This window comes from Triplophysa rosa, linkage group LG19 (assembly GCF_024868665.1).
Source record: "Triplophysa rosa linkage group LG19, Trosa_1v2, whole genome shotgun sequence".
Lineage (NCBI taxonomy): Eukaryota > Metazoa > Chordata > Actinopteri > Cypriniformes > Nemacheilidae > Triplophysa > Triplophysa rosa.
Window position 1 is genome coordinate 12,615,591 of NC_079908.1, and position 27,118 is coordinate 12,642,708.

At 40.7% G+C, this 27,118-nt stretch overlaps 1 protein-coding gene and 1 long non-coding RNA gene across 4 annotated transcripts in view; one reads left to right on the forward strand and one right to left on the reverse strand.

Moving 5' to 3' along the window:
* The window catches only part of zbtb16a (zinc finger and BTB domain containing 16a), a 102,460-nt gene that overhangs the window by 31,553 nt on the left and 43,789 nt on the right, over positions 1–27,118 (forward strand). For all 3 annotated transcript variants that reach the window (XM_057361139.1, XM_057361141.1, XM_057361140.1), the window contains exon 3: positions 8,205–8,302. In XM_057361139.1, the coding sequence (XP_057217122.1) occupies positions 8,205–8,302 (98 nt within the window). The remainder of the gene's footprint in view (positions 1–8,204; positions 8,303–27,118) is intronic.
* On the reverse strand, positions 4,694–10,757 carry LOC130570727 (uncharacterized). Its single transcript, XR_008964989.1, has 4 exons — positions 10,420–10,757; positions 6,761–6,956; positions 5,640–6,249; positions 4,694–5,498 (listed from the first exon to the last, which is right to left on the reverse strand). It is a non-coding gene; the product is annotated as an uncharacterized LOC130570727 (long non-coding RNA).

Sequence of the window (27,118 nt, forward strand, 5' to 3'; positions counted from 1 at the left end):
ATAAATCAAACCAAAAACAAAATCCATAAAATCCATGGGCCACCAGAATGCTCCCACCTGTCATTGTCTGAGGCAAAATCTATACAAACTGGATTGTGTTATATCGTCATAATTTAAAACTGCAGCCGAAATTCAGATAATAGCCTGCTTGTTGACTGGCCCTTTAAAAATCATTTTGTGCCCAGACAGCCGAACAAAATCTGTTTACCAAGAAAGTCATACCAGGTGGTGGTAATGATGCCACGATTTGATGTAAAGGTTTTTTTTTATAGTAATGACAATACATCAGTACCGTGCTTCACAGGCTGTTCCTCTTAAATTTTAGCATCTTGTTTTTGCGCATTCTACCTTGTACAGGTTGTTATTTAGTTTCATCTTTATTAATGTAACAGGTGCCAGCTTGTTAGAACAGGAAGAAATGTATTTCTCCCGGAGCACTGGCACATATAAACTGAAACACACAAGAGGGTACAAGTATTTGAAGTCCTCTGAACAGGGAATAAATTATACAAGACATACTAGAATGTTTCTTGGCTGCTTCTGTCTTCTTTTTCAAAAAGAGAAGACCTAAAGTTAGACATCCTTGAGGTTTCTGCCACATGATTGAAGGTGATGCCCATGAATAATGCATGGCGTAGGGAACTCTCGTCTGGAGCTTTTTATAGAGCCACAGCGAGCTTGTGTGCGCTAGCCTCACAGATCTGAAGATCAACAAATGGGAACGGAGGAAAACAAGAACATAACAAACTGCGGCGGAATTTTGAGAAATGAAAGAATTGCTATATTCAGAGATGGAAAGTGGCGGGCGTTTTGATAAGAGAAGAAGAAAAAGAGGATTTGGGAGCTAGCGCTGGTATTTAACCTCCTTCTCCGCCAGGCTTAAAGATGTCAGTTAACCCGACGTTTTTCTTGTTTTCTTCTTTTTACTCTCTCTCTTTTCTTTTCTCTGTTCTCAGTCTCATTTTTACCAAGACGCGCAAACCCTTGATTAGCCGGCACAGCTATTATTGTAACCGTCACAGGCTTTCAAATCACAGAGGTAATCACTGAACACAAACCTGATATATTTGCAAACACGGGTGTCCGCCAAAAAAAGACCCCTCCATCAATAATCTTAAACGTAGCTGTATCGCTTTTTATTGGCAGACGAGCCGGTCATAGCTTGCTAGTTAGTGTCATTAGGTTAACGGTGTAGGCCGTCTCATAATGCCGGCGAATGAGGCATTAGGTGCGAAATCTATTCCCCCAGTCTCCGCTGTGGAGGTACAGGTATAAATTGTGGATTAGAAAGGGGAATGTGTCTCTCTTTCCCAGGTAGCGCAATTAGGAGCGCCGGCTTAAGCCCGCTTCCTGACAGAGCTCTTGTGTGTGGCTAATGCGCCACAGTTCTGCCTGTTGACTCCACAGAAAAGAGGCTTCGAAAGGATAATGAAAGCGGTGCTGTGTCGTTCCCCCGGACAACATAATTGAGCTTTGTTCAACGCCCCAGACTCCCAATACACCTTCACTGTCTTGTTTTTGAAGAGACCCCCCTCCCCTTCACATAGGAGAGCCTGGACAACATGCTGCTTATTTAACCTAGTCTCCACAGTGTGGTTCAGCCACCCAGCGTGTTACGTTCGCCGAAAAACAACCTTGATCCGCAAAACAAGGCAGGGATTTATTGTTGACTTCGGGCATGGAGTGTAAAAAAAATGTTCAGGGCATTTTTGGTAATTTCAGCTAACGGGGCCGTGTTATAAATACAATGCCTCTGTCCAAAACCTGGTGAGGTGCCATGTTATTTACAGCCTTCTAATATTGCGTTTTATAAAAAAATGAACCTTGTAAGTGACCGATTTTGATTGCTTACGGAACTTGAAGATGATTGGTTGTCTTGTTATAGGTAAAAGCATGTTGTTAAAATAATATATTCCACTAAGCCTGAAATACATAGCACACACTTGAGCGTAGTATTGAATGTTAGAAGCAAAGTTTGTCTCGCACTATTTTCGTTTTATCAAAATGCATTTTGATGGTACATATTCTATAAAGAATATGCTGTTAAAATTAAGCTAAAATTAGGTCCCTTAGAAGGCAGCACAATTATGCCTTTGAGTCAGAATCGAACTCATGGTTCCTTTAAAATGCAGCCTATGTACTGTAGGCTTCTCGCTAGATGTTGAAACGGAGTCGATACCGTGGCTGTTATTGAGAAACAAACCCTTGAAATGTTTTGATTACCTGCCTTTTTGCTCTCATTCGCGCGACTCGCCGTAAGAATGTTGTCTGTCCTTATCTGTCAAGCTGTAGGTGAAATCTGTTTCTATTAATCTGTTTGTGTGCAAAGCGAGGAAAAAAGCCCTTTCCGAATTGTAATAAAGGCAGCCACCCTCGATCTTGCTCTCAGACTGTCTGCCCATCTCCCTCTCTCTCTTTCTTCCTCTGTCTCTCTTTCACCGCTTCTCATCTATGCTTAGCACGAGTTTGCAGTATGTGTGAGTGTGGCTGGAATTCATATGAATGTCTCGCCGCAGGGAGAGAGGGCCGAGTCATTGATATGTACAGGAGTACTCCTGATAAACAGCTCGCGCCGCTGAGAATTACCCAGCCATTTGATACATTCTGATGATGAAAAAAGGGAAAAGAAAGAAAAAAGATCTTGAAACAAAGGATAGACATAAAGACCGGGTTGGTAAACAGTGAGGGAGATTGGCAGTACTATGTAATTTTCTGTCAGTCAAAATAATATATTCAAGCACAATTGTATCTTATAGAGCGTAACCACATTGTGTGTGAGCGAAAGAGATAAAGAGAGAGAGCGAGAAGTGGCGCACGGCTCATAAACGCCGTAATGGCTTTTCATGGTTGCAGTTTCAGGGGTTAAGGGTGGGCTTATCTCCAACAGCTGAAATTTGGTTGGTTTTTGTTGGGGATGCTGTCGTTTTTGTTTTTGTTTCCCCGCCATCTGATTCGCCATTGTTTGCCTCATTCACTCTTAATGGGCTGGAAAAGACTGGAGGAAAGACGCACTGGTCGTCTCGGAGAAGATTGCTAAAATAAAGCGGAGAGAACGCAGACAGTCGGTTTAGAGATGTGTCATCCCTCGGAGTTCGGACAAAACCAGATTTGTGGTTTTCATATTGGGCTTCTCATTCAAACTTTCTTGTAATCCTGTATTGTGCTCTATTGTTGTTTGTCTAAGGGTCAACAATCTTGGACTGCTAATGAAAAAAGTATATTTGCGATTTGAATCATTTAATACGAACATTCCCATGAAATGTATTGATATATAATTTATTATCTTATATTTATTTACAGTATATTTGTGTATTTATATACATTTAGATGGAAATCTTATGTCAATTGTTATAAATCATTATAAGTCGCGTTCATTTTACAAAATACATATTTGTACTGTATGTCCCAGCATGCACTTGAGCTAACATGTGGTCTGCAAAATTGTGCAAAAACCTGGCGATCTGTGCTATTCCAGCATGACGAGAATGTTCCAGCAGACATTCTTGTGAGCTTCAGTTGGAGCAAAGAAATCTGACCTTTTGTTCAAAGAAGTTAACATTGCCAATAAATAGCAGAAACTTTGATAAGTGTCCCAGAAATAGTGTGGAATCATATTTATTTATTTATAAACATTGTAGCATTTCGTTTAGACATTTTTTCCGAATCTCAAGTCTTTGTTTATTTACAGATTTAAGTTAGAGTCTCACACTGTTTGGAAGCAACCATTATTCACACAGTCCTGTCCTTTTGTGGGTATAAAAGCAAAAGTTTTACTATTGACATTGTAAGAATATACACTTTGTAGCCAACGGAAGTCAACTGTCCTTCACTAAAGGATCTTTTGAAAAGTCCATTAACATTAATCGTCATTATGGTAATGTTGAGGCAGCATGGTGTCAGCACCTCACTGAAATCTCTATTAAGCTCAAGTGCAGCAGCGGATTGACAGATTGCCCCCCCTCACGTTTTTTCTTTCTCTCTCTCGTGCATTGTTGGCCCCTTTTGACAAATACCTTAATCTGAGTGTGCACATGGGCTGGCATGCCTTTTAGGGATGGAGTGGGTCCTTCTAAAAGCAGATGAATGAGTGGCATGGTTGGCTGCACGGGCCAGCTTCTCTGTTCCCAGGAACAGCCTTCCACTCTCCCATGATACTCTCTGCATTATCATTTCTTTAGCGGAGGCCGTGGCCTAGCGTACGTAGGCTCTCCTGCTGCTAGTGTCGCATGCCCCTCCGGCACGGTTGTTGAACCTAGCAGTCCTGCGACCTGTTTCGTGGGGGCAGAGCCAGACAATAAAAGACCCCCATGATGAAAAGGAAGAGGTAGAGGACAGTACAGCTGCTTTTATTGCCACTGATGTGAGGACTAAATATGTTTCCCTCAGGTAATTTCCTTTAAATTTTAACTAAATTGGGGAGAATTTGAACGCATCCCATGTCTTATTAAAGGGATAGTTTGCCCAAAAATGAAAATTCTGTCATCATTTACATCACCCTCTTGTCATTTTAAACTTGAATGACTTTCTTTCTTCAGCAGAACACAAAAGAAGATATTTTGAAGAATGTTGGTAATCGAACAACAGCGGTACCCATTGACTTGCATTGGCTTTGTGTCCATACAATAGAAGTCAATGGCTAACGCTGTTGTTCGGTTACCATCATTCTTCAAGATATCTTTATTTGTGTTCTGCAGAAGAAAATAAGTCATACATGTTTGATATGACAAGAGGGTGAATAATATTTCAAACTATGTAGTTCTGCTTCATGTAGTATCTCTCGAGACCTTGGCGAGGGACCTTTGTATCTTTCAGGTTTGCGTCCTGCTGGGGGGGCTGCGCGTGGGCCACACTGACAGGGTAACTCCTGGCTATGATGTACGGCCTGGAGTCCACCGGCGAGTGAGAGAGTTCAGATTTATATGGGTCGGTCTCTAACAGCTCAATAACACAGGCCCGTAATCTACTCGGGTTTCAAACACGGCGCTGATTTACGAGCCAGCATGCCACTCCGGCATTGAAATGAGGTGTTCAGCATATGTTTTGTTGACATAAATTTCAAATTTATTGCCGTTGTCAAAACTGACTGTTAGACAAAGTCGCTTATTAACTGAGTAAATGGCTTGAGAGTTTTATGCCTGCTTCCTTAATGACTACAGTCAGTCTGTTTCGGGCACACGGAGTGTCCCTCCCTCATTCTTTTTGTTGCTTTCGCACACACACCATCTATAGTTTCGGTGGCAAATCCAGAGCACAGCTGGTTGGTGGGGCCTGGGGGGAAAGAAACTGCCATAGTTCACACATAGGAGGTGTGTGGGTGGAACAGGGGGGCATATATGTCCCATAAAATCTACAGAGGCTTTACTTCTGGTTGTCCAGAAAATAGAACTTGTAATAATTGCTGGGGCAGGTGCCCCGACGACTTGGCGTTTACAACGGGATCCACGGTGGAAGCGGGTTTGAGCGCGTCACATACAGGGTCACACTCTCTTCTCAACCACCTGTAAAAAAAGAAGCACAAGTTAATTACCTCCCTCTGTTTTTAAGCAAACTGTAGCATTGCACATACATGTCTTTCTAAGACGACACAAATGCACAGACATATATTGTTCTTGCACAAATGATTTCATGAAAATTGGAACCTGTAATATGTAGTGAAAGTCCTTCCTGCTCAAGGTGTCCGGTGTACCTTCTCTCAGCTCTCAAACGTCCCCCCAGGGTCCAGAGGGTCACTCTGACAGTACGTTCTCTCTAATCAGTTGTAGCGTTCTCTCCTCAGACCTCAGGAGAGGAACTATGGCTAGATTGAGGCCACACAAAGGCCTTTGAGTGTCCCCCTACAGTATCTCTGTATTGTCCACATTAGCCCCGATCCCAAAGGTGCTCAGACCTCTGGCTTTTCCCAGCTCCCCCTCGCGCGCTCGCTCGCCCGGCCGTCTTTTGAAGTGGCCTTTATCCTGGAAGGCGTTTACAGGCCTTTTTTAATTACTCGCAGCTTGCCAAAGGGCTTTGCTGCCTCATTCTTCTCTTTGTTTGTTGGGTCTCCACAATCCCCATGTAGAAGACAGCCATCAGGACTTTGGATGCACTGCAAGTTTTCTCTCACCCCCCTCTATTGTTTATTTTCTGAAGTCTTCTTTTTTCGGCTCTCGGCCCCCAAATGGTTTTCCATCGGTTTTGTTTTTCTCACCGAGGTTAAACCGCACTTCCTTGCTTCATAATTCTTGCCACTATTTCCATGTTCTGCCAAATCTGGTTTATGAGGGGGAAAAAGAAAAGCTTAAATCATTACGACCCAGCATGCAACGTCGATGCTCTGTACTTCAAACGAAAACAAGAGCGTTTGCTTGATAACAAAAAATAGTTTGGGGTTAGTTATAGAAGGATAAGCACGGATAATGAACTCATAGCATTCAAGCAAATAGCTTATGGATTTTACTAGCGTTAAAAAAAGTCATTTAAAGAAACAAACATAAACATGTTGGTGCAATGCGAGTTAGCTGTATAGTATGAATAGAAAGTAGAGAAAGTGGATGCCTTTTGTTTCTCATTAAAGATGTATACTTTTGGCACTAAAGTGCAAACAATGAGCTAATTACCACGCTGGAAACAATTACCAAATGCTGTAAGCATGCTAATAAAAACCAAATCAGTTCAGCACTCGCAGCGATTCGCTAGCATTCGCACAGCGTTCTCGCATTGTTTAAACGGTGTTCCTACTTTGAGCGGCTCGCAGCTCCACCGCGACCATAAAACAACTTACCTGCCGTGAGCAAGCGAGTTTTACAGTATATTCTTTATGGATGGTTGTGGCTCAGTTTTCAGCTAGTTTGAATTTGTTAATTCTCCAGCTTTGACTTATGATTGTTTCTACTGGTTTATTAGTGATCAGATGCAATGGGTCAGAGGATTAGCGCAGCTGAAAAGATGCAGATGCTTGGGTCCTTTTGTTGTCAACCCTGAGAAAGACACACATGAGCATGCGTTAGTTAATTCTGATCTGCACATGGGTTAAGGGGTCAAACCAGAATGCTAATTTACAAATGGTAAATGCATTGGTGTTAGATTTATTCTAGGAAACAGAAACCAAGGTCTTTATCTATTCCTGTACTTAGTGCATACTTGTCTAGCTATATGTTTAATACTACCCGTGTACCCGTCAGTTTAAACGGCATGACACTTTTGATTGGTTAATCTTCCCTAAAAACCTAGAGTTTTTATAATTACGAGAACAAATGTTTCACTTTCAGCCTCATAAAAAGTTGACCCCCTGTTTGAAATGGAGCCTGCAGCCAAATGCTGCCTGTCTTGCAGTGGCGTTAAATTCACTCTTATCTCGGGGCTCATGACCATCTATATGTTCCTGTTTAGATAAAGGGCCCCTTCATCCCCACTCACAGTCCCGAATGAATGAACAATAGGACTTTGAAACCTCATGCCATTGATCATTTCTGCTTGTAAAGCATTTCATGAGTTCTTTATCTGAAAAAAAAAACAGTCCCAATCACAATCATCTAATGTGGTTATGAATTCAGTTTTAAAGAACCTTATTGACACCTGATTGTTAGTTGATACCTGATTGTTTTACATGCAATGTTGCCAAAACATTAAACAAATGTAATTATAAAATATTAAATTATTTATTAAAAAGTAAATAAATAAAATAAATAAATAATAATAATAAAATTATAAATATTGTTGTTTTTGTTGTTGTTAGCAGTAGTATTTGTTTTCATCAAAACATTTAAAATAAATATAAATAATATAATATTAATATTATTATCATTATTGTTGTTGGTGGTGGTGTTATTATTATTTTTAAATTGTTATTATTCTTATTATACTTTAAGTTACTAAAGTGCTATGAATGAATGTGCAAGGTTAGTTAGTCAGTTGGTTGCATGCACTGTTGTTTATCTTAAGAGAGAAATTATCCAGTGTAAGAAACCTCAATCTACTTAGTTTTTTCCCACAAGAAAGGCTACAGGTTTAATTCTTACTGTCTTGTGGGTATTAAAACTGTCTCATCCTGTGTTGGAGGAACAGTAAGCTTGTCTGGCAGGAGGTGAAATTATACTGTTCTGTCTTCGCTATTTAACACACTAATCAAATCTCCAATTAGAGCCAGGTGCCTTAAACGCATAGTTTTTTGTGTGAGTGACATAAATGGTGTTGGCTGATGTTATTTGTCCTGTTTCTCCCTGCAGGAAGCTACACAGTGGAATGAAGACCTACGGTTGTGAGCTTTGTGGCAAACGCTTCCTAGACAGTTTGCGCCTGAGGATGCACTTGCTGTCTCACTCAGGTAACATGCATGCTTGCATCTGCACTAGTCTGTTTACACATTTGCATTTTGATGGTCTGTGTCTATCTTCTTCAATTTATAGCCCATTGGACGCTTGGCATGTTGAGCTTTATGGAAGGGGTCTATGGCTTAGACCCGTATTTCAGTGAAGCAAAGAATGATGTTCATTTGATAAGAATTTGCACTAAAATTTTTATTTTGGGTCCACTGAGAACAAAAAGTCCTATTTAATTTATTTGATTTATTTACTCAGTTTCTCTATATGATGGTTGGTTGAGTTTTCCAGTGGGCAGAGTTTAGCATTATGTGCTATGAATGCCATTTATAAATATTATTCAATTACAGGTCTTGGCTTGCACCATTTTTTGAAGTTTACAGTTTAGTAGTAAACGCACCATTCGGTGTAGATTTATTCATTCACCTCAAAGTTGACACTAGATACTATAGTGTGTATGTAGCTTCATGTTTCCAGTTATTTAGTAGCTAGTTTGATTTGTGTAAATCATAAAAGGTATATGTGCACAGTTTATTTTTTATAGTTTATTGGGGGAAGTGAATCTATCTGTTCTTTAAAAGAGAAGCGCTCTTCCGTGATCTGCAGTGAATTTGGTTTATATAGTCTATTAAAGCAATGGGACCCTCAGTTCCCTCTGTGACTGCTAGAATCACAGACCAAAGAAGTCAAAGTCCTCACAAACACACACAAGGGTAAAATTTCCTTGTTGTTCCTCGAGTTTATGATAATTAAGAGCTCTTTATTGAGGTAATTCATTCCACAGTAATTTGGGTTTTAGATTAGATTAGATTAGTTAAAAAAACCTCTGAGATTACACCGGCAAACCAAATAATCAGAGACATTCAATTTCGCACGGTGAAATATTTTGATGTCAATATCTTCATATAGTGAGATGAGATTGACTTTTTGCAGTGCCATTTAAAACCACGCGGAGTGGAGAGATGAGTGACACCTCACGCTGGGCCGCCCAATTCAATTCATGCACGACTCAGCGTGGCAGACGCTGCTGTAAGGAAATATCTAATGTTTATTTTAGAGGCCGTTCAAATCCCAAGATGCGTGTTCAATAAGAGACTCTGTGGAGATATTGTAGTACTCATGTGCTCATAATGGCAGCCCGTGGTGCATGTACCGCACGGTGACATTTATGAGAGCTGTACTGTGATAAAAACAAAGAGGCTGGGTCTGAACTCAGATGAATACCTCTGTTTTGTATTCCGCACTGACACACAGCAGACGCCTGTACTCGTAAACAAGTATATTCTGTATCACTTTTGTAATCCAGACATGTGATATTATGACTTTGGATAATCCAAAACTCAGAATCTGGGTTGCATGAGAACATTGGCCAGAGACCTCTTTCCAAAAGACCTTTGTATAGCCGCTGCCTTACTCAGGCCTTCGACGAACAGAAGGACTGAGGTACCTTTTGATTTGTTGTTAGTGTTCTTAGGTACTGATCTCCTCAGGACTCCAACCTAAAAAATGATTCTTTCTATTTTTCTATTTTGATTTTTCTCTTTTTTTTCTCTTTATCTCCTTTTGCTAATGCTTCATCTTCCTGTTCTATATCTTATATTTATATTTATCTTGCTCTTCATTTTTGTCTTCACATTGATCGTCTTCTATTATTACTGAACTTAATATTAGAATAGATTTTTATTTGTGGCATTCGCACCTAAGCCAAAACTATTTCAAACCACTCTGTCCCCTCAAATAAATCAGGTGTGAAAACATCCATCTGAGAAGTGGCCAAGCACTGCCCTGTCGGTTTAAAAGTCGACAAGCTCCATTTTCCTGTTTTCCTCGTCTTTTACGTCACCTTCATCAGGGAGAGCCAAAACGGAGAAATGGCAAAGAGTCAAATGGCAAGCGGTGCTAATCACGACAGCAGTTTGCTTTTAAAAGAGCACAAGTACCAGTCATAATTCCTTAAGATCTATACCAAAGAACCAGCTCCAGACATCCTCCCTCAACAACCAGAACAAGCGAGCGCTGCGAAGCGGCTTATTTTTAGTGCATCAAAACAGAACACAAAAAAAACCCAAGAACAAAACAGTTCCAACGTTCGTATCCACGGCGCTTGACACATAACGCTAACCTGGTTTGTGTTCGTAGCAGTCTGGCTCTTGAGAGCTTCACTCTTGTGTAATCCTCAAGCTTTTCAGTGGAAACACTTTTATAGACACAGACAGTGGCAGAGAGGCACTGAGACGGCACGGCTCTTTGATTTTTTTTTGTTTGTTTAGTTTTTTTGCGCTTTGTTCTTTCATTGCAAACTTTCTGTTTTTATCCTTCCTGTTCTGAGCGGTTTGATTTTTATCAGCGCTCGCAACGTTGACACCAAGCAAGAGGCTCTGCCCTCCTCCTCCGCTCCGTTGTCTTCAGATGGAGGAATGGTATTAAATATGCCATGTGTATTGTGGTGTATCATTTCGCCCCCCCCAGCTGGTGCATGCCGTCTCTGTTTGTTTTATTGTGGACTTGGCAGTGCGCCAGTCTGGGCCGGCTGCCACAGCCCAGGGTACAGTATGTACAGTGAATGTTGCGCCAGCTTTTTTCTTTCCTGTGTTGTCTTTTTTTTGTAATTATTGTTTGACAGCATCGTGCTGGTTGTTTTTCGGAGGCTTGAGAGGCCTCGTGCTGGAGGTGGAGTTTGTTGGCGTCTGGCTGCGCGAGCGGGTTTGGTTGGTAGAGGAGCGAGACCAATAATAGAGGCTGAAATAGCGCGTGCTTGTGTTTTTCCTCAGGTTAAGGTCAACGTGGTCTGGGAGCTGCTGGGTTGTGAAGCAAAAAAAAGAAAAAGTGACTCAGCCGTTTGGAGCACGGCTGTGCTATTAGTGTTATGCAAGCTTCCCTTGTGACTTCAAAGACTGCAGTGCGTGGTCTGGGCAGGCTAGCCAAGGGACATGTTTTGATCCATTTTTGAAAGGCGAGGCAGAGCATTACGGCAGGATTACAGATCAACACGGGTTGTTTGCCATATATCATTTGAATTTTTTACTAGTTTTTTTTCTACAGCTGTAAACATCTATAGCTGTTGCATCCAACTTTCCAAACAAATGGAGGTCAACTTAAAGTGAGGTATTTGACGGCTGATGCTGTAGTGAGTAGACTAATGGTCGAATTGAACCGAACGTGTACACTCACGCACACACTTGTGGACCGCGTGAACGGTCTCATTAGTGAGCTAAAGTGCCTGGCCCGGCCTGATTAAGTTGGTGTACTATTCTCCAGAGGACCCAACCAGTGGACCTCACTTGACTTCATTAGCTCAGTAGACTGACGCAGGGCTAACACAGCAGGACCCCACGTGCACACCGAACACACTTTGCCATCGCAATCGGGTATTTATGCAACTGTGTGACACAACTTGCGTAATTCTGCAGTGTAGCCGCAGAAATATAGAAAGCTGTTGGCTTCAAGTTGACTTCCAAGCACACTAGCTGTTCTTCTTTTGATGACAGCGAATTAGCCGTTTCAATTATGGTCGTGTTACGTGGCCCGCGGGCTGTTCTTTAGCTCCATTGTTGCCGAGCTATTATCTTCTTTGTGTAGAAGCTTTTGCCAGCCCTTGGTTTCCTGGTTCGTGTCCTCAGCGTGTGTTGTTTATACGTTCCATCTAAGCTTTTCTCAGATATTAGCCTCGTTTCTTAAGGTGAGAAAAGTTATTTTCATTTCTGAACCGGGCATAATTTAGCCTCCGCACCGGAGTCTGACCCGTGTTTATTATGTAGACTGCTGAAGCATAGAGACGTTGAAAAATGTGAGGCATGAGCGAGAAGAAAAGAGCATTTCCTCTCTCTGTCAGAGGCAGTGAGCTCCTGGCTCCCACAGTCTGGCCGCTCGCCAGCTCTTCCCTCACAGTGATGACATCATCAGCTGCCGGCAGGTCTGGATGTTCTGCCAACATTCCAGAGCGTTTATGATCGCTCGCAGATGTGTGTCCAGGAACATACTGTACCCAAACTAGAAATTAATGAAACTTGACTGCTTTCCAAACCACATATTCCAAAATAGAGAGCCTGTAAATGGGACACGAGCAGGGGTACGATGGAAGCAATGGCTCTGTTTGGTGGGGGGAGAGGGTAAAAGCCCTGGTGCTCGGCGCTCTCATGTAAATTCTTCACAGCAGCTGATAAAGCCCCCTTTCTCACCCCCCCTCATTCCACAAAATCCCCCCCCATGCAACAGTCGGGGGATGACGGGCTGTGTTGAATAAATGGCCTGTGCTTCTGTTTGGCTGCGTGCCCTAACTTGTCTCTGGTGGTTTAAACCCATAATACTTTCTGTGACCTGTTGATGTACATTAAATCCCCATTTAAAGCAATGTTTGTATTATGGGACACATAAATCTCCCTCTGTTGTAAGGTCCGAGAGAAATGATTACGTATGTGGGCTAACAGCTTTGCAATTGTTTGACAAGTTTACAAAGAGCTGACGACAGTCTATTCCCACGATGCTTTGGGCTGTGCTGTACAACAAATGGATGGGCCAGGAATTATAATAATGTCTGTGTTTAATGTTTTTAGACAGGAATGGGATATCACAGACTACACACAGAGGCTGTTCTTTACAAAAAACCTCTCAGTTCATCAGATAAAAACCTGTGGCTTACTGAGTCTCCTCTAAATTGTACATTTTTATATAATTTACTATTAAAAATATTATGTTCTTTCATTAAAGGCCGGCTTGGATATTACAATTAGGGCTGGGACGATATATATATATCGCGATTCACACTAATTATACCTCTCTAAGGCGATTCTGAAATCGCAGAGGCTTCGATTCTCTGTTTTATGCACAGCTCTTCCGTGAACTCCGGCTCTTTGATCAGCAGGAAGTACTGCTCGATCCAAAATCACTACGAGATTCTTTTATACTGTGCATTTGAAAAAACAACACTCGTCAAACATCATCATTATAAAAATACCTGAAAAGGTTTGAAGAACAGCGATAGAATATGACCATTGGCATTTACATTTTGTCATTTAGCAGACGCTTTTATCCATTATTTCCTGGAACTATTGCTGTGTCCCAATTCGCAATCTATCCATCCTAAATAGTATTTGAAAATAGAATTAGTATGTCCCAAATCATAGTATGCTGAAATGAGTATTCTTAAAGTACCCGGATGGTCTACTGTTTCCGGTGAAAATGTGAAGTGTGAATCCATGGACACTTAATGACTGATATTACCCACAACTCGCTGCGAGAGGGCGGAGTTTAGTGATGCTTCACTGCATTAATAAAATTAAATAAAAGATGCTCTGCTAAAATAATAAATGTATTATTTAAAAAAAAAAAAATACAGTAAATATTACATAAAAAATAATAAATGAATAAATACTTAAATGCAAGGAAGAGCTGTATTTTGATGTTCGTGACAGTTAAGGATCACAGTGTCGTCTATGTCCCAGTGCGTGCATACAGTTTTGCTATGCACTAAAATGTATATACTTTTCCATAACAAAAACAGTACATAATTTAAGGGTATAGTATAAGTAGGGTTTTGCATACAAAAATACGTCATCTCTCTGAGCCTCCCTATTGTGGTCCACTGCTAAACCGCTGAGGAAAAAAGTTTGCAGCACCAAAATACAGATAGGCTTTTAGGCATTTATTTCACAAATTTTATTACACACCACAGGAAAAAAAATGGCGGGTGTGACCCTGCGTGAGAAAATGGGTGTGTGGCGTGAGAAAACACTCAATTGCTTGAGTCTCACGGCGAATGCATGAGAGTTGGCAGCCTCCGAAATCACTGAATTTGAATAAGTACCTACCTATTAGCCGTTAAAACAGTACGTTCTGTAGAGTATGAGTGGGAGTAGTATGAGTACATTTCGGACATACTGCGTCCGCCATGTTTTATGGTCATGTGATCCTATTAACAACATCCTACACGTGAGCGTTGATAAAAACATAATTTAGTCACGAGAAATTAATTTATTGGCACTTACATTGAAAACGGACGTCTGCCTTAAAGTTTTCCGCTATATTTATTTGATTTACTTGATACATCCGGGTATTTCTCGCATACTGTTCTTTGCATACTGAGGTTTCGGACATACTATTCATGACATTTTCGCCTTCTATAGTATGGAAGTGGGCGATTTCGGACGCAGTCTATGTGTGTAAATCGTACTTCTTCTGTGTCCCATATTCAGAGTTTCTATGCAAGAGCGCCCTCTGTCTTTCGGATGTGGCAGCATTTAACCGGAATTCATTGAGAAACTGAGCACGATATATCGTCCTAGCCCTAATTACAGTACATTTGGAATTTGAGATTTGAGGTGCCTTTTGATTTTTTTTACAGTAGTGTGTCATAATATATCCTATTTCGGCATTTGTTGTTAGCGAAATACACGTTCTGTATTTCTCTGAAAAGAGATCTATGTCAAGCCTCATTTGGAATAACTCGCAATTCTCACCATGCCTTTGCTTGGAAAAAGGAAGAAAAAATTGAACATAATGACTTCTTTCCCTTTATGACTGTTCCAGTTTAAGGGTGTTTGGTATTTGTTTCATTCCCCTGCCTCTTTTCATTTCAGCCATCATCTTGTTAACATTTTTCGATTAAAACATGGAATAAGCTCACACCAGCCATAATACCCTGTAAAAGATCCTGATCTTACTCTTTTGTTGTCGGGTATTGCAGCTTTAAATCCCTTTGGTTGCTAAGTAGCAAGTGCCCCTGTGCTCTAATGGGCTGATTTGGTATTCAGCTCGATGCCGGGTCTTATTTTTGTATGCGAGACAAAGTGTTTTGATGGAGGGTGATTGCGGCAGCGTCTGGAGGCTGTTTGGGAGTTTTATGGGCTGTACAGTACACCGTGTGCCTTCTAAAACAGAACACAGGCGATTGAATTTTGGATTTGCTTCATCATTTCTGTCCTCTGAGCAGCCTCTGTCAAAAAGGAAAGCGTAGCTGGAAGGGCACAGATTAATTTGTTCTGCTGGAAATGAGAGCAGTTCAGCAAAACACACACACACACAAACATGCGACGTGCGTGCACACCGAGCTGTCGGAATAATGCAGGGAAATGCGCACGGATGCGAATGCGAGTCATTCCTTGTGTTTCGGAAAGGACGAGCGGATGAAATTTAAAGGGATTGTTCACCTTCAAAATGAAAATTCTGTCATCATTTACACACCCTGTTGTCATTTCAAACCTGTGTGATTTTCTTTCTCCTGCAGAACACAAAAGAAGATATTTGGAAAAATGTTGGGAACCAAAAACCGGTGGTCCCCATTGACTTCTTTTGTATGCACACAAAACCAATGCAAGTCAATGGGGACCATCAGTTTTCTGTTACCAACATTCTTCAAAATATCTTTTGTGTTCTGCAGAAGAAAGTAAGTCATACAGGTTTGGAATGACAAGAGGGTAAACTATTCCTTTATTGTGATGTTACTTTGCTGTGATTTACTACGGTCCATGTTACAAAAAAATATTTATAGTAATTACAAAAAGTAATCACTATTATAAAACCATGGTTAATTTTCATGACGGTATGTACAGTATATAAACCGACTGGGTCAGTGCTCTTTAGCTGATATCTTAAGTTAAAAAAACAAAAACGTTGGCCAGCTCTTTTTAGACTGAGAATGGTGCTGTCGAATAGCATCAGACGAAAGCACTCTTTATTGTTTTATGATACTAAACAAACATTGGACGCATTCTATAGGATAGCTGGTTTGAGCCATATCTCAATTTTATATCCGTTTAAATCACCGTAAATCTTTATGGTGCAATGGCTTTCACCCTACAGTTGCCTCTTTGCTTCGCTGAGGGAAACGGCTTGACCTAATCACGGTTACATTTCATCACTCATTTACAACAATGGTTGATAATTCATCCGTAATTCTCTTTGAAGAAGAATGCAGTCCAAACAACTCCCTTGACCTGAAATATAAACCCAACCGATCCCATCAATCAAACCATGGGCGTTTTAGGTCACACTGATTTAAACCAGTTTGGTGAAGGAGCTGCGATTCCACAACCAGATTTCCACCACTGGCAGAGTCCCTGGAAAAAATGATTTGTTTGTTTACTGGCTTTTGTTTGTGTTCAAAGATCAAGGCTTCGATTGCAGCTGTAAGCCAGCGGTTGAAATGCAGCGGTGCGGTGTCGGAGCGAGTAGCGTGGGGGGGCTGCTAGAGAGGATGAGGTGGTGGGGGGACATGTGTAAGGGGAGGCTAAATTTAAATTGTAATTGGCCGACTTCCACAAGCTTGCGGGCATTTTAATGAGTCATAATAACTTCATTTAAAACCAGCTGAGCAGAAAATAGATTGGAGAGGAGCCTGTGGCCAGTATGGATTTTTTTTGGTCTGTCTTTCATCGTAGGGGCTGTACCCACTCTGCCAGTCCTGTTGGGCCGTTGAGCAGACAGACATCCTTTGTGGATTTATCATATCACTGTCCACTTTGCATTCAGAGCATATTCGGACACGTTCCCTCCAGTTTTAAGCCTTGTGCTCTGTATTGAGAGTAGAGCAGTCAAACAGTGCATCCGTTCATGATTTGAATTTTTTATATAATATCTATAATACACGTCTTGACCTAAATTACTTCTTTCTAATATTACAGAGCAGAAGCTGAAAGCAATTGGTCCACACTTGATGTAAGTTTCCAAATTAAACACACCTCCTATAAAGTTATTTGCAAAATGCTGTTAAAGAGCCCAATCGTGCTGATGCGAGGACGCTAACAACATCTCCTCCATGACTGTGATTATTAGATTAAGATTAACAGGATCATCAGCTGGCAGAGTTGAAATAGATGGAATAGATGCTCGCTGCCAGTCCAGTTGAGTTTTGAGTAAAGCGCGCACAGCGGCACGTGTTAAAAGTGACTGTTAAAATGTAAAACGCACACGCACAGAGCTGTTGAAATCCTTCAGTTTCACCACCCACTGATGCCTCACCTGGCCTTTATCTTAGCCGAGGCCATGAAGACAGAGCGTGTGCTCTCGTGTGATAAATGCCTGCTTTCTGCTTATCCCATTCAAACGCATCCGTTTCTGTCTGTCCCTCTTTTTTTTACCCCCAGGGGGTGTTTTTTTGAGACCTTCATATCTTCTGTTTCTCCGTATATAGACGTGTACTGCGTGTTTCCAAGTTTTCATCCCTCCTTCATCTGAATGAATGGGGTTTTTATTTTTAAATGCGTTTACGTCTAACAACATCCTCTCCGCCCCCAGCACACACCGAAAAAGGTCTGATAAGCCAAGCTTAGGAAAATCCTGTTTTATTTGCGTATATTTGTGGGTCAGTATAAATAATTATTTTCAAGGGGGAAAAATTATCATCGCAAGTATGTACAGTATATGCAGGATAAAATGCGATTTGCTTTCCATGTAGTACAGACAAAAGTAAATACTCTCCGAAGCACTTTTTTATTGCATTGCGTAAGCTTGGACGATTGCTGTGGGAAACTTTTAGATCAGTTTCTTAGCACAGATTAAAAAGCCATGAATCCCATTTACGGCGGAGCTCCCTTATGAAATGCTCTTTGAAACTTTCATATTTTGGCTGAAGAGAGAATCAGACGCTAAGCAAAGATCTGCCGACGGCGCTTTCATGTTTAAAAAAATAAAAAACAGATAAAAGCAGTCCCATCTGGAAGTAGCCAGGACACAAGGGCTGCTTTTATGCTGCCCAATCCACTGGGAGGTTCAACATGAAAAGCAGCCGTGGATATTGTGTTATTACTGTTGCGAACGCATTTGTGGATCTGAATACTAATACAGGGCCGTCTAAACAATTTCGACGCTGAAGAAAAACATCTCTATCTCAGGCACTTGGAAACCGTCTGTGGCGACATGAGTAATTAATGTTTAATAAGCAACCACTGACAGGGCCAAAGCCTTGAGACACTGTGAGCTACAGTAAAAAATATATATTTAGAGAACGCAGACTATCAAATTCAGATAAGCTACGTTGATAGATGTGGGAAAATGACTGCAAACACACTTTTGCTTCATTGCTTGTCAACTGCAAATGGAACACATTTTTATTTGTATTTTTTATTCTTTTTATTAATAGTAAACATAGTTGGTGTCTTTTAGCATATTGCTATTTTACGTTTGACACAATTTGGCTTTATTCCCTAATTTTTTATTAGAGAGAAGCCATCGAATTATAACTTTATTAAAGAACCTTTGCAGTTTACACAGTGAGTTCAGATCGTAACTGTGATCGTACAGAAGTTCTGCTTACAGATATTGAGCGAAAGATGATGTAAAGGAAGTTCGTGGATGTGAAATGGGTGTCAGGACGTCGTAAAAGGTTTTAGTGAGGAAGTTAACAGGGGTGTCGTTCGTGAAGAAGAGAAGTTTATGGAAGTAACATTTTTTCCTCTTTTTATTTTGCCATCACCCTCTTTCTCTTCCCCTTTCCTTATTTTTTTTAAGTCAAGGTTCCTGCTCTCTTAAAATGATTTTTAAAAACATGTGACATGATGGGTGAGGAGATCAGGGTTGGGTCGAACTGATCTGGTACAATAACCAATCATTTATTTTATTAACTGGTTAAGGAGAAAATGCAGTAAACATGTTGTTTGTTCACAATTTATCGTTTTCTAGTGCAGGTGAGAACATTTATGGCTGTTCCTAATGAAGGAATTCGATGATAAACAAATATGTAGCCTAAATGACTGCACCTGACAGCAGTTAAACAGGGTGTGTTTGATGCATTTCTTGTTGTGATCTGTTGGGGTTTCTGTTATCTGTGCGCCACTTTTAGGTTTCTATTGCCTCTGTGCCGTCCCTCCTAGAATCATCTTCCATGTGCGCGTAAGGTTTTTCTGGACGCTTTTTTCAGTAATGTTATAACCTTATCCCCCATCGCATGGTTGTGTTAAGTATGTAACAGTTTTGTAATGACTCGTGCTGTGTTCCTGTGTTGTAGTTGCAGGTCTATAGGTCATTGTGTAACCTGCACTCCCTCCCCCATGCTCCTGACTTGGGTCTTAATAAACTAGAGAGCGCCTTTGACAATGTGTGACTTGAAAGCAGGAAATAATGGGCACTAAATGTTAAATCTTTACAGGTTATTGACCTGTGGAGCATACATGGGCTCTGTTAACTATGTGCAGCCCATCGCCGACTGCCTGTAGTACTTCTGTAGCACTCTTTTGCCCATGCATTTGTCAGTCCCTAGTTAGCATTTCTCACATCGCTGTCAGGACTCGGACCCCCTTTGGGTACTCGTGATTCAGAATGTAATTTTTCACATTTAATTCCCCCTCCATCTTGAGGCAAATTATCAGGCTCACTCATTGGCCCTCACCTGAAACTGATGTAGACCCGGCCAGTCATATTTCAGGACCTGGAATCTTGTCCGTGGAAGGCAAATGAGGAAGGAGCAGAAGTTGTCTCCCGCTGCTCTGCGCCCAGCAGTAAAGGCATTTACAGCACTGTAAAGACGGCTCAATTGTCACATCCAGCGGTTGGTTGAAGCTTCTGTGGTCGTTCGGGGAGAGGGTTCAGCGCATGGTCAGGCTCTCAGGTTCTCCTGTGATACATAAAAGAGAGCTGGAGGTATTGGTCTGCTTTCAGACAGCCTCGCAGGTATTGATCCGGGAGCGAGGTAGAAGGAGATCTTTTTTGCGCTTTCTATTCTGAAAGCACCTGTAGACACACACAGTACACTTTTTTATGCAAAAGTGCACTTGAACTCATTTTAAATACTATAATACATTTGAAGAGTTCATTTACAAAAACAGATCATTAAGTTTAAAAAAAATTAATAAATCAATAAAAATAAAAACCAAGTTTATTGACAGTATATTGTTTTATCATGTTTTTATTGCGTTTTATAGTTTGTTATCTGTTTTTTTACAGTACACTGCAGTTTGATCGATATTACTAGGCATGCACAATAAAAAAAAAGATTTTTGCAAATGAAAGCTCATTTATAATAAATTATAAAATACATTTATAATATTTTGCATTATTTTTATTTCAAAATATTGTTATTTTTACTTGTTTTCTAAGCGTCTTTGCAACGATGTGCAATGTGCATTTCTATAGTTTTTTTAACTTACATTTTTTTTATACGTTTTTTGTTACTTTGGCATTCAAAAAATGATATTATAAGTGTGCTGACTTCAGTGATGTGATTATACAAACCCCTTCTCAGAACGGCAGCCGTAGGTTTTGGTGGCAACGGAAGCTGAATGTGGTGAGATGCCAGTAAGATGCTAGAGGCCTCTCCTCATTTCCTGCCAGTTCACACCAGGCAAACCCCGCTGGTTCCGCCCCGGCCCAGCTCCTGTTTCCTCCACTTATGAAAGGCCTTTGTCCTCTTACTGCCCAGAGTCATAACTTAAGGGACCGTGGCCTGAAGTGAGGCAAGAAAGGAAGAGGAAAACACAGGGAACCTTTCACCTTTTGTTGCAGGGGAAGTGTTAGCCTGTCGCACGTTGGGGTCATAGCAAACATCACTTAAAGCAACATGTTTGAGTTTGTTTTTGCGTGTGGATTGGACTGCAGATGCTGGCGAGTCCCAGACGCCACAGAGGTTGTCTGTCTGTACTGTAAGGATCGCTCTTAAGCTTGTGTGCATCTTTGTGAACTGAAATGCCCCGAGTATATCTGGGGCGAGATTGACATTGTGTACCGAAATGACCGTGTGTACAGTGAGAGGGAAAAAGCGGAGGGCCGAGTGTGTGACCTGCTCGACAGATAAATTGGTCTGTAGGCAAAATGGATTAAGAGATTTAGCGGGATAAATCACAAGCGAATGAACGTGCAACATTGTGCTCATCTCGAGCAGATAAATTTAGAAGCGCCTTTGATGTGCAAGTGTGTTTAGCGAGTCAATATTCGGCTGCTTCGGTTTGTCCCAAGACGTCCTGTGTCTGTGCACCAGACCGTGAAGCTATCAGAAGAAGCCTAGATATCCTCAGTTTTGATCTCCTTGGCGATTCTTTCTGTTCTCTGTGAAGGCTGTATAAATATTAACCAGCTGACCGGTCTTCATTTTCTGAAAGCGGAGCCTAATCTACTGTTGAGTGAAATCAAATCTGTGCAGTGCGTTTCTCTTGCTGTGTGTCTGTAGCTCTGTTTCAGAACCCGGTGAGCTGCCTGTGTTGTCTGTCTACATAGGCAGCTGCTTTCTAAGGCAGCATCATGAAACCTTGTGAGTGATTTACAGTAGATTGCTCTATAGTAGGCAGCAAATCGGCACCTCACACAAATAGCAGACTGAAGTTGAGATGTTGATTTCTACCTGTCTTTGGCTTGATGTATGCATGTTGCTAAGCTTTGGACCGTCTAACGAGCACAAAATATAGAGCCCACTTGTACTGGCTAAATTACTTGAATTATAGCATTGTCAATAACATTTTTGGCTTTTTACACTTCAATATCGAAGTTTATATTATATTTTATAGATATACAGACACAGAAAAAATTAAGAGATCACTCCAGTTTTGCATTAAATCAGCATTTATGCATGTATTGTGGCAATTACAGTCCAGTGTCTGTTGAATTTCAACAAAAAGAAACAACAGAAATCATAAAGTCACCAAACAGCAATGTAAAAGAAAGAATGCAAAGACGAATGAGAAAAATCAGGCCTATTCCATCATGTATTCATTTTTAAACCGTGTCTAAAATACATTTGTTTAAAAATTAATATGAACTTCAAACATTGCATCTATTTTTGTTGTTCTGGCCAGTTTGTCCCGTTTCAATTTTCTGTAAATAAATGCAATTTGGGAAAAAGGTTTTCACCAGTCACAAAATGAAACCGAAATGATCATTGATTGGTGATATGATCATACATGCCTAAATAGTAAATTCAAAAACTGAAAAATAATTTTGCAGCGTTCTCTTGTTTTTTCTGTTTTGTGTGTTTGACGCGTGTTATGATTTTTCAGTGAAAGTTCAAATGTAAATGTGAAATTATGCTTCATTTCACTGTAAAGTGGACACAACGATATTCAATTCAATTGTATTTATATAGCGCTTTTCACAATGTGCATTGTTCCAAAGCAGCTTTACAGGAGAAAAATAAGAAAAACTGAAAAACACAAAAAAGGTAAAACACAGCACATTGCATGGTGTTTATAGAACATGCAACATTATTCTAGTAAATAATATCTAATATATGCAGTCTCTCTGTGGTTTATTTAGCATATTTTGCATTAAGTGAATGCTTGGCTGAAAAGATGCGTCTTTAATCTAGACCCTCGAATAGTATCGGGGAGGCTATTCCAGAGTTTAGGTGCTACGTATGAGAAAGCTCTACCCCCTTTGGTGGATTTAGTTATTCTAGGTGTTATCAAAAGTCTGGAGTTTTGAGATCTTAGAGAGCGTGATGGGTTGTAGTGTGGTAGAAGCTCTGTTATGTAGGTAGGGGCTAAACCGTTTAAGGCTTTATAAGTGATTAAAAGAACTTTAAAGTCAATACGATACTTAATGGGTAACCAGTGAAGGGTTGATAACATTGGGGTTATGTGATCGTATTTTCTGGACCTGGTTAGAACTCTGGCAGCTGCATTCTGAACTAACTGTAGTTTGTTTATTGGTGATGCAGGACAACCACTAAGCAGCAAAATATTTCATAATTTGGCAACATTTCTAAGTTGGAAGAAAGCTGTTTTTGTGACATTTGAGATGTGATTTCTAAATGACAGGTTGCTGTCTAATATAAAGGCCTAGGTCTTTAACTGTATTTGTTGGAGTAACACTGCAGCCTTCAATTTGCAGGTTATAATCCGAAATATTCTGCTCACGTGTCTTTGGTCCGATAAGTAATATTTCTGTTTTATTAGAATTTAAAAGAAGGAAATTACAAGTCATCCAATGTTTTATATCTTCGATGCACTCTGCCAATTTGGATAGTTGGAAGGAATCATCTGGTCTTGATGAGATATATAGAGTATCATCTGCATAACAGTGGAAGCTAATTCCATGTTTTCTAATAATGTTTCCAAGGGGCAGTATGTATATGGAGAATAGCAAGGGTCCTAAAACCGATCCCTGAGTAATCCATAATTTACTTGCTTAGATTTGATGATTCCCCATTTAAATGGACAATTTGATGTCTGTCTGATAAGTAAGATCTGAACCATTGTAGTGCCTGTCCCTGAATACCAGTATAATTGTGTAAGCGATCTAGAAGTATTTTATGGTCTACAGCAGTGGTCACCAACCCTGCTCCTGGAGATCGACCGTCCTGATGATTTCAGCTCTAACCCCAATCAAACACACCTGAATTATCTAATCAAGGTGTTCAGGTTTGCTTGATAATTACAGACAGGTGTGCTGAAGCAGGGTTGGAGCTGCAGTCTGCAGGACGGTCGATCTCCAGGAGCAGGGTTGGTGACCACTGGTCTACAGTATCGAACGCAGCACTAAGGTCAAGCAGGACTAGGAGTGAGATGTTACCTTTCAGATATGCTATCAGGTGCTGGTCATATAATTAGAATATCATCAAAAAGTTGATTTATTTCACTAATTCCATTCAAAAAGTGAAACTTGTATATTATATTCATTCATTACACACAGACTGATATATTTCAAATGTTTATTTCTTTTAATTTGATGATTATAACTGACAACTAATGAAAATCCCAAATTCAGTATCTCAGAAAATTAGAATATTACTTAAGACCAATACAAAGAAAGGATTTTTAGAATTCTTGGCCAACTGAAAAGTATGAACATGAAAAGTATGAGCATGTACAGCACTCAATACTTAGTTGGGGCTCCTTTTGCCTGAATTACTGCAGCAATGCGGCGTGGCATGGAGTCGAACAGTCTGTGGCACTGCTCAGGTGTTATGAGAGCCCAGGTTGCTCTGATAGTGGCCTTCAGCTCTTCTGCATTGTTGGGTCTGGCATATCTCATCTTCCTCTTCACAATACCCCATAGATTTTCAGCAGGAAGCATCAGAAGCGTCTCGCCTGGGCTAAAGACTGGGCTAATTATATGACCAGCACCTGTAAGCAGGTCATTAGTAATTTTAACGAGCGCAGTTTCAGTACAATGATGCGGTCTAAAGCCTGACTGAAATTTTTCGTGTATGTCATTATTTTGTAAGAAAGAGCACAACTGGGTGGACACTACTTTTTCTAGTATTTTAGACAGGTAAGGGAGATTTGAAATCGGTCTATAGTTTCCTAGTGTAAATAGTATAAAAAGCGCTTTTTAATACTTTTAGATATTTGCAAAACCCAGTGACCAACATAAAGGGTGACTAATAATAAGATTTATGGCAAAAAATTTAAATCACGAAATATGGAGATACAAAGTTACAGAAGGACAGCAGCGATATTCCTATTTTATAGTGTAATACATATTATATTATTTTATATTATATATACTATCTATACATCCATAATTTGTTTATAAATACATCTTTTTAGTTTGTATAAATAGGCCTGTTTTTAAATGAGATTGAGGTTGGCCTGTCCACAAAGCATACATGAATACAACACTGCCTGAAGCTTTTTCAGATATCTCACCAGGTTTTGGAACACAGCATACGGTTACACACAATTGCGTCCATATTCCCCTGAATTCATTGTGCCACTGTGAGATCTTTTGTACACAAATATACTCATCTAAAAGTCCACGCTGGCGTGTTTGTGTGCGCAAGTGCGTTTTTACGAGGGGAATCTGGCAGTCTCCCAGCATTTTTGTCTTGGTTGATAAAAAAATGCTCTGCCTGCGGTACACATCTACGAGAGAGAGAGAGAGAACACACAGTTCCTGGCTGTCCTTTCCAATTGGCAGTCTACGTACTGTTCTGTGACTGATAAGAGGATAGTGTAAATAAAACTGTACAGCACAGTTCGTTACCGCTACAGGAAAGAGAGAGCATAGTGTCTGCACTCATTGTTCTGACGGCAATGTGTTTTCTCTAGTTTATATGGATTTTTGTGCCTTTTTTGGGGCCGTGCGTTCTGTCTTATATAACGCATTTGTGTAGGCTCACCGAACAGCAAGGGTATGTTTTTGCTTGTGCCGTATTTTTCTACTCATGTTCCCGTTTCTGAGCGTGGAGGGGGGTGGGACCGGTCAGAGCGTGTGTGATGAGAATCTACCTTTATAGCATTAGACAATATGTGTTTGTTCAGGTCTTTCCATTACAGATACTGTAGTATAGCTCTCTACAGGGGCTCATCAACAAAGGCGGCGCGGCCCCCACTGTCAAGTAATCCTATGCTGGTTGTTTTCAGCATCTCTCTGATTCTGCGTTCGCGTTAAAAGCTCCGGTTACGCTTTATTCATGCACGTACACGCAACAACAACGCTGTGCTTCCAAACACGGGCGATCAACACGCAGAAATGGTAAATCCTGTGGTTTCAGTTGTGCAATACGGTCAGGGTAGGGAAGTGAAAAGGGAACAGGCACGTGGCACCGCTCCTCTACTTGTTGGGAGCCGTGGTTGTGTAAGGGCCCGTTATGTCAGGTTCGGCATCGCTGTGGCAACTCCAAGAGAAGGAGGGAAGTGGGAGTTGCTAGAGAGCGATTCTTTTATAGCCCTAGTTGTTTGTTTGTTTGTTTTTTGCTGGAGAGGCAGTTATTTCTAGCCTTGGTTTCCCTCTCTTTCTGTGTGTTTTCTTCTGGTTGGGTGGGTTTAAAAGTAGGCCAAAAATGCTGGCAAATCGAAGAGGGGTGGGTTTTTTGCTCACCTTTGTTTCGTCATGTCGAAATTTAAGCGTCATTGTTGATCAAAGTAAGAAGCTAGGATTTATTTCTTTAATTCCACAACTTTTGCTGGGGCTGGAAGCGCGTTCCCTCTGGGTGGCTGGATGTCACCGCATGTGAGACAATGACCTGCTTCAATAAACTGCTGTTTATATGGCAGGAGGGTTTAAGGTCTGGCTTCTCTCTCTTTGCCACTTAAGGTGGTGATCGATGTCCCGCTGGCCTTCCTTGTAGGACTGCTTCAGTACCTGGATGTTCTTGCCCCATGGCCAAATGTGAGAACATCACCTCTGCAGACCAGACACAATGCGCTGGTTGATGGGGGAGTCGGATGTGTGTCCGCTTAAATAAACAAAAATGTTTTAAATGCATGATAAAATCACAGTATAAGTTGCCTCTGCTTATTTAAAGGTCCAGTGTATGAAATTTAGCGGCATCTAGTTGTGAGGTTGCAAATTGCAACCAATGGCTCACTCCACCCCTCTCTTTCGTAGCACTACGGTGGCTGACACAGGACTAAGATGTCTTCACGTTTTCACTTCTTTGCCAAAGGAAATAGCATACTTAAGAAACGCATTCTGTAGAGCAGTTTGTCCATTTAGGGCTACTGTAGAAACAACATGGGGAATTCCATGTAAGGGGACCTGCACTGTGTGTAGATAGAAATAGCTCATTCTAAGGTAATAAAAACATAACTCTTCATTATGTGAGGTCTTTACACACCTCTGAAGACATAGTTATGTACAGTATATTAAATTGCATTTCTGTCAATACATCTGCCAAAAATTACACACTGGACCTTTAACTAAAAAGTATTTTAAATATTGAAAAGTATACACTTCACCTGTAACTTTCAATCAATGGCAAGATATTTTGTGATTTATGTCGGTGATAATATTTACTGTCTACTATCTGTAGAATCTAGATGTTTGTAAAAGCTATAAAATAGCATCTATTCTATTGTAGTTTCTCTTATTTTGCAACATATGACCACAGGTAATAGCGTTCAATTTCATGAGAAATACAGAGGAACTTGATTGTGTCGCGTTTACAAGTTTATTGCTGAGTGGCATCATGGGCCAGTCAAGAAAAACAGTATTTCCTCCTGGCTTCAGGGTACAGT